We start from the raw sequence: 13770 nt of genomic DNA on the forward strand, positions 1-13770 counted from the left end.
AACAGTATTAGGTATTAACAGTATTAGGTATTAACAGTATTAGGTATTAACAGTATTAGGGTAAATACCAGTATTAGGAGCTAACAGTATTAGGTATTAACATCATTAGATATTAACAGTATTAGGTATTAACAGTATTAGGGTAAATACCAGTATTAGGAGCTAACAGTATTAGGTATTAACAGTATTAGGTAATAACAGTATTAGGTATTAACAGTATTAGGTATTAACAGTATTAGGTATTAACAGTATTAGGTAATAACAGTATTAGGTATTAACAGTATTAGGTAATAACATTATTAGGTATTTACAGTATTAGGTAATAACAGTATCAGGGTAAACAACAGTATTAGGTATTAACAGTATTAGGTATTAACAGTATTAGGTATTAACAGTATTAGGGTAAACAACAGTATTAGGTATTACCAGTATTAGGTATTAACAGTATTAGGTAATAACAATATTAGGGTAAACAACAGTATTAGGTATTAACAGTATTAGGTATTAACAGTATTAGGTATTAACAGTATTAGGGTAAACAACAGTATTAGGTATAATATTGATTCATTATGACAGATTCTCTGGACTGTATGTACTTCACCATTGAATGTTTATTTAGATTTTCATTTTTCTTTCAGACATCAATGGCTGTTGATACAGTATGTTCAACCAATCGATTCACTCACTGTCGTTTTACAACACATCATGTTAGATTGAACATTCAGGATTTCATTTACAGGTGTTGGCTCAAAACCGATTTACAAGAAAAGTAATTACTGTAAATGTCTTAAATATCATATTTCCAAATTCATACAACAATTCATACAACAATTGATTCCTTACATATGTAGAGGGAGAAGCCATTCATTGGCATGGCATTAACATTAGGTCATTCAACAATCGTTAGCCACAAATTGAAATAGCAATTTTAACTTTCTGAAAGTGATACCCATTCACAAGCCAGGCACTAAACATTGACATAATAATATCGACACTTACTTCAATTGAAAGCTCGAAAGTGCACGCTTTCTGTACGCTAAAACCTATAAATGAGTGCATTAGTGTTAGGTAGGTATCCCCTGTGACAGAAGAGACCTTTTCCAAGATTCCATGGAACCATAGAGGGTGTTCCAGGTATGGAATGTTCCACTGTTAAGGGGTCCTCTTCTGAGAACACTGGGATGACAGGTTTATCCCATCACACCAGTTGCCCCCCCTCGCTTGACTGATCCTGTTGTTGGCTGCACTTCCACGTGACTACTGTGTATGTGACTATTGTGTGTGTGTGTGTGTGTGTGTGTATATATCTATCTTTGTAGCCTAAATACACCCCCACATGCTAAGAGAGAGTGAGACTAGTATTCCATGCTGTTAGCATGCTCACATTTCATCTGTCACAGTGTGTCCAGCGGAGAGCTCAGCTCATAGTCAGAGGTGACCTCTGCAAAAGGTATTGTTCTCTCCCAACGCCATGGGCCTGCTCTCTGTGGGTTGCTTTGACTCCTGTCAGACAGACAGATGGGGCAGGGACTGGAACGGGGACAGACAGACCTGTAGGACACTGTCCATCTATCGATAGAGGGTTATGTCGTACACAGGACTGTCCAATCTTTAGGGGTTTTACAAAGGGCAAACTGTTTGTGTCGTTCACCTAAACGTCACCTCTGGAGTCTGATAGGCTGGTAGGTCAGAGTTCAGGTAGGCCTCATTGTGATGGGTCCCGTTAAAACCAGCTCATATCAAGGATGCAATGGACAACAGCAAAATAGAGTCAACATGAGGAAACTGTAGCAATAAATATGTCTTGAGGAGAGAGGTGTAAAGTAGTCTGTGTTCACCACTGGGATATCTTCTGCAGTCCATTCCCCTGAAAACAGAAAAAGATGGAGAGATATTGTTAAAAAACCGATATAGACCTAATGTCATATAAATAGGTATAGTGTACAGACAGTGCTAACGCAATATGTGTGTCGGGAAAAAAAAACTGAAACTGAAAGAAGGTCAAAGGAAAGGCCGTTAACACCGGGAAAAACACCGGGAAAAACACCGGGAAAAACACTGGGAAAAACACTGGGAAAAACACTGGGAAAAACACTGGGAAAAACACTGGGAAAAACACTGGGAAAAACACTGGGAAAAACACTGGGAAAAACACTGGGAAAAACACTGGGAAAAACACCGGGAAAAACACCGGGAAAAACACTGGGAAAAACACCGGGAAAAACACTGGGAAAAACACCGGGAAAAACACCGGGAAAAACACTGGGAAAAACACTGGGAAAAACACTGGGAAAAACACTGGGAAAAACACCGGGAAAAACACTGGGAAAAACACCGGGAAAAACACTGGGAAAAACACCGGGAAAAACACTGGGAAAAACACTGGGAAAAACACTGGGAAAAACACTGGGAAAAACACCGGGAAAAACACTGGGAAAAACACCGGGAAAAACACCGGGAAAAACACTGGGAAAAACACCGGGAAAAACACTGGGAAAAACACTGGGAAAAACACCGGGAAAAACACTGGGAAAAACACCGGGAAAAACACTGGGAAAAACACTGAGAAAAACACCGGGAAAAACACTGGGAAAAACACCGGGAAAAACACCGGGAAAAACACTGGGAAAAACACCGGGAAAAACACTGGGAAAAACACCGGGAAAAACACTGGGAAAAACACCGGGAAAAACACCGGGAAAAACACTGGGAAAAACACCGGGAAAAACACCGGGAAAAACACCGGGAAAAACACTGGGAAAAACACTGGGAAAAACACTGGGAAAAACACTGGGAAAAACACCGGGAAAAACACTGGGAAAAACACTGGGAAAAACACCGGGAAAAACACTGGGAAAAACACCGGGAAAAACGAAGTGAAAAGAGACGACTGATCCAAAGCAATAAGAGAAACAGATGGGATGGACAAAAAACAACCACATATGTAGAGATAGAAACCGTCCAATAAGACAAGACGACAGTACAAGACCAGGAAGAAACGTAAGTGACAGGCTTGTCAAGATGAAACGGAGACCGAGAAGGAATGCATTGTGATTGTGTGTGTTTACTGTATACAGTATCCACCTTTGTAGCCAAAATACCCCCCCCCCCCCCCCCCCATGCTAAGAGAGAGTGAGACGAGGACTGTATTTTCCACCATTCTCAGAGGAGAAGAGGAGAACGGACAGGGAGAGAGGTGAGGAGAATATGTCAGAGGACAGCGGGCACGAGTCCCAAATGGCACCCTATTCCATATATAGTGCACTACTTTTGTCCAGGGCTCTGGTCAAAAGTAGCACTGCGAAGGGAATAGGGTGCCATTTTGGAACGCATCACAGGGTCTTTCTATCTCCACCTACACTGTGGCCCTGCTGGGTCTGTGTGTCTGCTGTCTTGTCGGTGCGACCCGACAGGATACTGCCCCCGCTGTGGGCCACGGAGCTGTTGTTGGTGGAGGCTCGGGGGATGTGAGACATTTCCTGCTGCGACCAGACATACACAAGGAACACAACATGCTCGTCATGATCCATACGAAAGAGAACGGAAGAATATTTACACACAATGGATATGAATAAAGATCCCTCTTTCTTTTTAATGAAACAATTGAAAAACACAACAACAACAACCTGTGGCAGTGTGTGTGTGTCGCGCCCGTACGTGTGTGTGTGTGTGTGTGTGTGTCACGCCCGTACGTGTGTGTGTGTGTGTCACGCCCGTACGTGTGTGTGTGTGTGTGTGTCACGCCCGTACGTGTGTGTGTGTGTGTCACGCCCGAACGTGTGTGTGTGTGTGTGTGTGTCACGCCCGTACGTGTGTGTGTGTGTGTGTGTCGCGCCCGTACGTGTGTGTGTGTGTGTGTGTCACGCCCGTACGTGTGTGTGTGTGTGTGTGTGTGTGTCACGCCCGTACGTGTGTGTGTGTGTGTGTGTCACGCCCGTACGTGTGTGTGTGTGTGTCGCGCCCGTACGTGTGTGTGTGTGTGTCACGCCCGTACGTGTGTGTGTGTGTGTGTGTCACGCCCGTACGTGTGTGTGTGTGTGTGTGTGTCACGCCCGTACGTGTGTGTGTGTGTGTGTGTCACGCCCATACGTGTGTGTGTGTGTGTGTGTGTCACGCCCGTACGTGTGTGTGTGTGTGTGTGTGTCACGCCCGTACGTGTGTGTGTGTGTGTGTGTGTGTCACGCCCGTACGTGTGTGTGTGTGTGTGTGTGCATGGACAAACAATTGATGGCCAGTACTCACATTCCCCATTCCCCTGCTGATGAGAGCCAGCTCAGTGGGCTGGTAGACAGAATGGTGGCTCTGACCACTATAGCCGCTGTATGGAGACACAACTTTGTTGGGACCTACGAGGGAAAATTAACAAGAAAACATTCGACAACATTAGATCCCAATCACACACTGAGTGGCTTTCAATGACATAGACTGACCCAGGTTAATCCAGGTGAAAGCAATGATCCCTTATTGATGACACTTGTTAAATCCACTTCAAAATCAGTGTAGATGAAGGGGAGGAGACGGGTTAAAGAATGATTTTTAAGCCTTGAGACAATTGAGACATGGATTGTGTACGTGTGTCTTTCAGAGGGTGAATGGACAAGACAAAATATTGAGGTGCCTTTGAATGGGGTAAGGTTTTTCACACTCAACAGCTTCCCGTGTGTATCAACAATGGCCCACCACCCAAAGGACGTCCAGCCAACTTGACAAAACCGTGGGAAGCATTTGGGTCAACATGGGCCAGTATCCCTGTCAACATGGGCCAGCATCCCTGTCAACATGGGCCAGCATCCCTGTCAACATGGGCCAGCATCCCTGTCGACATGGGCCAGCATCCCTGTCGACATGGGCCAGCATCCCTGTCGACATGGGCCAGCATCCCTGTCAACATGGGCCAGCATCCCTGTCGACATGGGCCAGCATCCCTGTCAACATGGGCCAGTATCCCTGTCAACATGGGCCAGCATCCCTGTCAACATGGGCCAGCATCCCTGTCAACATGGGCCAGTATCCCTGTCAACATGGGCCAGCATCCCTGTCAACATGGGCCAGCATCCCTGTCAACATGGGCCAGCATCCCTGTCGACATGGGCCAGCATCCCTGTCGACATGGGCCAGCATCCCTGTCAACATGGGCCAGCATCCCTGTCGACATGGGCCAGTATCCCTGTCAACATGGGCCAGCATCCCTGTCGACATGGGCCAGCATCCCTGTGGAACGCTTTCTACATGTGTAGAGTCCATGACCCGACGAACTGAGGCTGTTCTGAGGGCAAAAGGGGTTGCAACTCAATATTAGGAAGGTGTTCCTATTGTTTCGCACACTCAGTGTTTATGTCGGGACAATGGGATACTTTCTTTATATCATCACGTTTTCAAATCCTAAATCTCAATCAAATCCACGTAGTCAGACATTCACGGGCGCGTTCAAGCAGTATCCTCTGGGTATTCAGTGTTCCCAAGCAACCAGTCATAGTAGCTTGTTCTATTCAACCACCAAGACAAGATCATAAACAACAGACGCAGGCGATACGTCTATTATCTCCGCTGTGCAGTCAAATGTGCAGTCCTCTATAAAGGTAGGATGGATAATGCTTGGTTAATGTGAGAGACATTTTTGTTTCCCCCCCCAGGTGGAATTGCCTGGTCCTCCCCTGTGAAATATCTGCCTACCATGACACTGTTGCCACACCTTGTTTGCTAATTGAGACAGCGCGGTAACGCAAACACAAACAGTGATGTTGGGGCAAGCTGACGAGTGTGTGTTTGTGTGTGTATGTGTCAGTGTTTGTGTATGCATGGTATACTGGTTAGGTCACTGTTTTGTCCTGGACATCTGAATCCCATTGAGTCACCTGGTAGACCGGTGGTAATGGAATATATGTGTGGGAGAGAGAGAGGACTTGGTTGGTTAAATGTTTAAATAAGTCCTCAGGATATACAAAGACAATGAAGGACTTTTTCTGGTTTCATAGCTCTCTGTCGTCACGACAGATATCATCCTTCGGTTCTCAGTCTCTCCCAGAAAAGGTTGATTCGTTTTTAAAAACAAACAACATTTTCCTGTTAATATTTAATAATAGTTAAATATGAATAGAAAATCGCCAAAAATGGAAGGGTTATTTTTTGTCAAATCCTTCTCTGTTCTCACCTCATTATTAGTTTGATATGGCAACTGATGTGTCAGAGGCCAGATAGCAGAGGGCTCGTTATATTTTTGTTCCTTTTATTTTATCAAACATGATTCTCCACTCAGTATAAACTGACTAAACACTGTATGTGTTCTAATAATGTATTGATATGTTCCCAGACCTTGGGCAACGTGCTGGAACATTGGTACATTGTGGGAGGCCAAAATCAAATCAAATCTAACCTGTCTGTCTAGAGACGAGTCACCTGGTGCCAGCTGATCTCAACAGACCAGGACATACAGTAGGTTAACCTCAGTCAGGACAGAGCTGCTAACTCATGTGGCGCCATCCGCATTAACCCGTGCTATTATTCCTCCCTCCCACTCTGACCTAAACCATTGCCTGCGTCCCAAATGGCCCCCTATTCCCTATAAAGTGCACTACTTTTGACCAGTGCCTTTGGTCAAATGTAGTGCCCTATATAGGAAACAGGGTGCCATTTGGTTGTGATGAGGTGAGGCCAGGGCAAGCCGAGGGCAGGTGGAGCAGCATCAAAGAGATAGAGTGGGAGGAGAGGAGAGGAGAGGAGAGGGGAGGGGAGGGGAGGGGAGGAGAGGAGAGGAGAGGAGAGGAGAGGAGAGGAGAGGAGAGGAGAGGAGAGGAGAGGAGAGGAGAGGAGAGGAGAGGAGAGGAGACACAGTGTCCTGTCTGGCTGTGCTGCAGCCTGCGAGATCAGATTATGGTCGCCAATAGGATAAAAACCACATCAGCATATCAAATTCTTTAAGGTATGCAGATTGTACTGTATACTGGATGTGAAATTCAGTACTGTTTCAATGATATTCATTGAGCTTTTCTTATCCATCTCGCAGATTATTTTCAACTTACTGTTTTGGAAGATATTTTATTTCAGACTCGGGGGTCATTGAAAAAAAAGTACATTGGAATATGAACAAATAAACTGTAGAGTGTGCAGATTGTTACATGTAGACAACAATGTTATTTCATTCACGTGTCTGACTATACGTACGAAAGCCCCATACCTTCCTGAACCTGCTGACAAGCCCCATACCCTCCTGAACCTGCTGACAAGCCCCATACCCTCCTGAACCTGCTGACAAGCCCCATACCCTCCTGAACCTGTTGACAAGCCCCATACCCTCCTGAACCTGCTGACAAGCCCCATACCTTCCTGAACCTGCTGACAAGCCCCATACCCTCCTGAACCTGCTGAAAAGCCCCATACCCTCCTGAACCTGCTGACAAGCCCCATACCCTCCTGAACCTGATGACAAGCCCCATACCCTCCTGAACCTGCTGACAAGCCCCATACCCTCCTGAATCTGCTGACAAGCCCCATACCCTCCTGAACCTGCTGACAAGCCCCATACCCTCCTGAACCTGCTGACAAGCCCCATACCCTCCTGAACCTGCTGACAAGCCCCATACCTTCCTGAACCTGCTGACAAGCCCCATACCTTCCCGAACCTGCTGACAAGCCCCATACCCTCCTGAACCTGCTGACAAGTATGTGTGTGTGTATGTGTACGGTACTGTGTGTGTGTGTGTGGCTACATACCGAAGTTGGGCTCATCCATAGAGAAAGCCTTGTTCTCCATAAACATGCTCTGGGCTCCTTGCTCCCTCAGGATATTCTCATAGCCCACACCTCTGCTCAGGTCCTCTCCGAACCCTGGTGCGCCCCCCTCCTCTTCCCCGGTCAGAGAGCATATCTCTGGGATGGTGTAGAGGATCAGGAACACCCAGGCGTTGCTGACCAGGGCGATGGCCAGGGTAGGGTCATCCCAGCTGGGTCCGCCGGTCGTCTGGTTCCCCCAGACGTACATGGTAATCCAGGCCACCCAGATGAACACAGAGAGGAGACCCGTGACGAGGATGAAGGCTCCCTTCTTGCGCCACTGTTTGTATTTCCCGCACAGGGTGGGTAAGGAAGCCACTACGACAGCTAGGAGAAGATTCAATACGTAGATCAGCGCCATGACAAAGTCCCGGTTGGCGATGTTACAAGGCACGTCCATGGCTGTGCCAAGTGCTATCCCTGTAGCGTTGAGAGGATATTGAACCACAGTGATGATCAGCCACTCCGTGTTGATGACCACCTCCACCAGCCAGAGTCCCAGGGCTCCCAGACACAGCACCGAGGCCCGGGGCCCCCGATCTCCCCTGCGGGCCAGGAGGTTCAGCTTCACACACTGCATGAGAAGACACGCGAAGCACCCGGCGAACAGCACCCCGAAGAGGAAGCGTCGCGAGGCACAGGTGGCGAAGTCCTTCCCTACGATGAAGGAGAAGGTGAGGCAGAAGAGGCCCAGGGTACTGACCAGGAAGCAGGCATGGAGGCCCACGGAGCACATCCTATTCTTGTCTGTGATGAAGGGCAGGCTGGCCAGGAGGACGATGAAGAGGACGATGGAGACCAGCACGCCGGCCGCCGCCAACGCTTCCAGCACGATGCCCCATACGGCACTGAGGTCACACAGGCTGTAGTACAGGGAGCCTACGTTGGAGCCACACCCACTTGGGGTCACACTGGCAGCCATCGAGACGGGGAAAGACCAGAGAGTGATGACGGTCGGGACTAGGAGATGAAGTCTCTGGAGTGTGTGGTCCATGTTGTTGGGCAGCACCTGTTGACACAGAGATAGAAGGAGAGACTCAGTAGGTTGGCATATCAGAAGGTTCTTAAGAGGGAGAAGAGAGAAACCAGGGTCGTTGTCATACATTAAATAGTCACTCTTGATACACCCAAGCGGGTAAACATGAGTCAAGAGCAAACAGATAAAATTATACTGTAATCAGGATGTAACGGCGTATACCCACTTTACACAAACAACAGATGGAAAGATTTTATTTATGTTTAAAATGGCTTAGATGTTAATTTTTACAACTTTTTTCTAAAGGTACCAGAGGTACCAGAGGTACCAGAGCCTATACCAGAGGTACCAGAGGTATTTCTGAAGCTGGCATTTATCCAAGCCCTTTTTGAGAATCATTGATAAGACTTTAAAAACAAATATAGAGTTAGTCCACCGTGTGAGCATGATACCACTTAGGAATGTCAGTTGAGACACTCTTTAACGGTCAGAGGACACAGTATAGTACAGCACACACACACACACACACACACACACACACACACACACACACACACACACACACACACACCATATAAATTCACTCACAAGACACCACACATACTATACACACAGTGTACAAAACATTTGGAACACCTTCCTAATATTGAGTTTCAACCCCCCCCCCCCCCCCAATTGATCAGGGCATGGACTCTAAGAGGTGTGGAAAGCGTTCCACAGGGATGTTGACTCACAGTTGTGTCAAGTTGGCTGAATGTCCTTTGGGTGGTGGACCACCTTCTTGATACACACGGGAAACTGTTGAGGGTGAAAAACCCAGCAACGTTGCAGTTCTTGACACAAACCGGTGTGCCTGGCACCTACTGCCATACCCCGTTCAACGGCACTTAAATCTTTTGTCTTGCCCATTCACACGTACACAATCCATGGTTCAAGGCTTAATAAGGGAACACTAGTCACATTAATAATGTTTAAATAATGTTTACACACCACGCTACTCATCTCATATGAATATACTGTATTCTATTCTACTGTATTTCAGTCAATGCCACTCTGACATTGCTCGATCTAATAATTTATATATTTCTTAATACCGTTATTTTACTTTTAGATTCGTGTGTATTGTTGTGAATTGTTTTTTAGATATTACTGCACTGTTGGAGATAGAAACACAAGCATTTCGCTACACGCGCAATAACATCTGCTAAATATGTGTACGCGACCAATAAAATTTGATTTGATCTATTTGGTTATGAAATGTCTGCTCAGTGTAATGTAATTTGACGGGGACAGAGAGAAATGGCATGGCACAGCATTCAAATAAGTCTGGTCTACTGTAGGGATGCTTATTTTCAAAAAAGTTGGCGGTTGTTTAGATGAGTTTGACAAACTCATCACAAGGGCAAATCTTGGTCTTAAAATAGAAGCTTTAAAAAGGCTCATGGCACATAATCTCAAATTCAAGTTATAGTTGGAGCAATGCACGTACACTGAGTGTACAAAACATTAGGAACACCTGCTCTTTCCATGACATAGGCTGACCAGGTGAATCCAGGTGAAAGTTATGATCACCTATTTGATGATGCTTGTTAAATACACTTCAATCAGTGTAGATGAAGGGAAGGGGACAGGTTGAAGAAGGATGTTTAAAAAAGGATCAGACCCTTTTTTACAAATTTTGCCTTCAGGACCTGAAGCAAGGATGTGCATATTCTTGATACCATTTTAAAGGAAACACTTTGAAGTTTGTGGAAATGTGAAATTAATGTAGGAGAATATAACACAGTAGATCTGGGGAAATATAATACAAAGAAAAAAAATGTTTTTTTTTTCATCATCTTTGAAATACAAGAGGAAGGTCACAATGTATTATTCCAGGTTAGACGCAATTTCGATTGTGGCCACTAGATGACAACAGTGTATGTGCAACGTGTTAGACTGATCCAATGAACCATTGCATTTCTGTTCAAAATGTTGTATCAAGTCTGCCCAAATACGCCAAATTTGTTAATTGATACGTTTTCAAGTTCATAACTGTGCACTCTCCTCAAACAAGAGCATGGTATTATTTCACTGTAATAGTTACTGTAAATTGGACAGTGCAGTTGGATTAACAAGGATTTAAGCTTTCTGCCCATATCAAATATGTCTATGTCCTGGGAAATGTTCTTGTTACTTACAACCTCATGCTAATCACATTAGCCTACGTTAGCTCAACTGTCCCGCGAGGTGGGGGGGGGGGGGGGGGTGGGGGGGGGGGGGGGGTGGGGGGGGGATCATGTAGAGGTTAAAGTGGCCAGTAATTCCAAGTCTATGTCTATAGGGCAGCAGCCTCTAAGGTGCAGGGTTGAGTAACCGGGTGGTAGCCGGCTAGTGATGGCTATTTAACAGTCGGATGGCCTTGAGATAGAAGCTGTTTTTCAGTCTCTCGGTCACAGCTTTGATGCACCTGTACTGACCTCGCCTTCTGGATGAGAGAGGGGTCAACAGGTCGTGGCTCGGGTGGTTGATGTCCTTGATGATCTTTTTGACCTTCCTGTGACATTGGATGCCATAGGTGTCCTGGAGGGCAGGTAGTGTGCCCCCGATGATGCGTTGGGCAGACCTCACTACCCTCTGGAGAGCCCTGCAGTTGCGGGTGGTGCAGTTGCCGTATCAGGTGGTGATACAGCCCGACAGGAGGCTCTCAATTGTGCATCTGTAAAAGTTTGTGAGGATTTTAGGGGCCAAGCCAAATTTCTTCAGCCTCCTGAGGTTGAAAAGGCACTGTTGCATCTTCTTCACCTCACATGTGTGTGGTGATGAATCATTTCAGATCGTCAGTGACGTGTACGCTGAGGAACTCGAAGCTTTCCACCTTCACTGCGGTCCCGTCGATGTGGATAGGGGATGTGCTCCCTCTGCTGTTTCCCGAAGTTCACGATCAGCTCCTTTGTTTTGTTGACGTTGAGAGAGAGAGAGGTTATTTTCCTGGCACCACTCTCCCAGGGCCCTCACCTCCTCCCTTGATGGTGTTGTTGTGGTGGCAAATGCTGTTCAGTTTCCTGCCATGAAGCCACTGCTCAGCCGTAAGAAAGACATCCTTCTCTCTGTATTTCCATGTGCCTTAATTCAATAACGCTCATGTAATACCATTTTCTTGGCAATTCTGCCAATAATGTAACTAAGTTTGTGTTGGGCACTAGGGAGTAAGTAGCAAAACAGGTAGTTAATTGTTTGTGGCGGGAGGAAGTATTGGAGGGCCAATTGTTGAGATCTTATCACACATATAAACACGTATATAGGCATAGACACACACACACACAGAAACTAAAAGAGAGAGTCAAGGTCTCGGTGGCATGCAGTAACCAAACAAAAGCCCATGGATATGTTAACCCAGGGGTTTCTCAATATATGTTAACCCAGGGGTTTCTCAATGTGGGTATACCGTCTTCGTTCTCGATTCGGGGTAAAACGTATCTTATGTCTGTGTCCAGTTGCAGGTGGTTCTACACAAAACCAGTGAAAACCCAGAAAGATAGAACGGGAAGCTCTGACAAATCACTCCACAGAATATCACTCTTTCAATCCAATTAAACCAAAAGTAAAACACCCCCAAAAAATGAAACTTAAGAATGTGAAGCATAGAAATAGTGCACATAGAACAGATTTACCGAATGACAGATTTATAACTCACATTTCTATGTGAATATGGTGGGGTCACCCCAAAAGTTACACATTGCAGTTTAAATGTATCTTTTATTAGATGTTTTTTCTCAATTCCCTTCCTGCATAAGGAACCAGCACTACAGAATCGGGCAGAGTAAATTTAAATAGAATTGTATTTCGTTTCTGGCAGACTATTCCGTTTTTTTTTTGCAAGCTGATTCCTAGCAACGCTAGTGTGTAAATAGCGTTGCTAAAAACAGATAAGCGAATCCCTGAGGCTCAATTATAGGCTTTTAACCAACTATTAAATATTTATATTTTTGGGAACACTTTTCAAAAAGTCATAGTCTATGTATTTGGAGTGTCACTATTAGACCGTGCGTAGTCGCTGTACCCCCACTACCTCTTTTCACTATGAAATGAATCTGTAGAAGACCTTACCTTCGGGTGTCTGATCAGTGTTTTGTTCTTGGTGGTCTTTGATAATGTCGCTATTCGTTCACCTGTTCTAAGCCACAACGATAGAAAACGCGCTCAACATCGTCTCCAGGTAGCCTATCCAGTGGGTTAAAAGGTAACAGCTCTATAGAAAATGTCGTGTATATTCCGTTTCTAGTTGTTTTTAAATTAGCCCGAATGACACTGCACTCACTGCTTTTAGCAAAATGTTGAAATATTGAAATCAGGGTTGGATCTCACAAAAGTAGGCGACTAGTGCTGAAGTCCTGTGGCTGTGATGTGGACAGAGGAGCGATTGGTCCCTGGATAGCGACTGCCTCTCTCTCTCTCTCTCTCTCTCTCTCTCTCTCTCTCACACACACACGCCTTCTCTCTCTCTCTTGCGCGCGCACACACACACTATTTGGATGAATAGCCTACTAACAGGGTAGGGTTGGAGAACAATTAGTGTTACTCTAAATTGAATAATACAAGTCACTTTTTGTCTTTTTAATTAAGCAGGGATGAAAGGTGTCTAGTTCGAATAATTAAATAGTTAATAGCACAGGAAGTAGCTCAAAGGTTTTGCGCGCCTCTAGTGCGCTCTCTGTCCAAGCTGCTCCATTAGACCGAGGTGAGTCGAACATAATGTATCTTTGCCATTGGGTCATCAAGACTAGAAATAGACCATTGTACATAAAGTAGTCGATATATTCGTGCCTCTCCTCAGATCATGTATAGTCTATGATGAAATATATAGACACCCCCAATGTGTCAATAGCCTAGCTGTGCATCTGCACACACACTGTTAAGAGAGAAATATGTATTTCATCAGAGGAGGAATGAGGAGACACCTGGTGGCAGTGCAGCGCTTACCAGGCTACTAGTCCAACTGTTGATCACTTTGACATCAGAGACACCTGGTGGCAGTGCAGCGC

General features: G+C 45.5%; 1 protein-coding gene across 2 annotated transcripts; it reads right to left on the minus strand.

Moving 5' to 3' along the window:
• Window positions 1–591: 591 nt before the first annotated feature.
• On the minus strand, window positions 592–13251 carry LOC110499451 (G protein-coupled receptor family C group 5 member C). 2 transcript variants are annotated; one of them, XM_036956314.2, is made up of 5 exons: window positions 12836–13251; window positions 7711–8779; window positions 4243–4346; window positions 3360–3482; window positions 592–1867 (listed from the first exon to the last, which is right to left on the minus strand). In XM_036956314.2, exons 2-5 carry the CDS (start codon window positions 8762–8764, stop codon window positions 1835–1837), a joined length of 1314 nt encoding a protein of 437 aa, XP_036812209.1. In that variant the 5' UTR covers window positions 8765–8779; window positions 12836–13251; the 3' UTR covers window positions 592–1834. The 2 variants fall into 2 exon arrangements, with proteins under 2 accessions (XP_036812209.1, XP_036812210.1); XM_036956315.2 differs by having other exon boundaries at window positions 3360–3479; window positions 12836–13227.
• Window positions 13252–13770: the final 519 nt, after the last annotated feature.

The sequence above is a fragment of the Oncorhynchus mykiss genome, chromosome 20 (genome assembly GCF_057628025.1).
Source record: "Oncorhynchus mykiss isolate SJ-2025 chromosome 20, ASM5762802v1, whole genome shotgun sequence".
Taxonomy (NCBI): domain Eukaryota; kingdom Metazoa; phylum Chordata; class Actinopteri; order Salmoniformes; family Salmonidae; genus Oncorhynchus; species Oncorhynchus mykiss.

Excerpts from the sequence above, each read along its gene's own strand:
- LOC110499451 (XM_036956314.2), bottom strand. The coding sequence starts at position 8,764 with ATGGACCACACACTCCAGAGACTTCATCTCCTAGTCCCGACCGTCATC. Across the intron at positions 4,347-7,710 it reads TATGGATGAGCCCAACTTCG|GTCCCAACAAAGTTGTGTCT; the intron begins GTATGTAGCCAC and ends TTTCCCTCGTAG. Across the intron at positions 3,483-4,242 it reads TCAGCAGGGGAATGGGGAAT|CAGGAAATGTCTCACATCCC; the intron begins GTGAGTACTGGC and ends GTCTGGTCGCAG.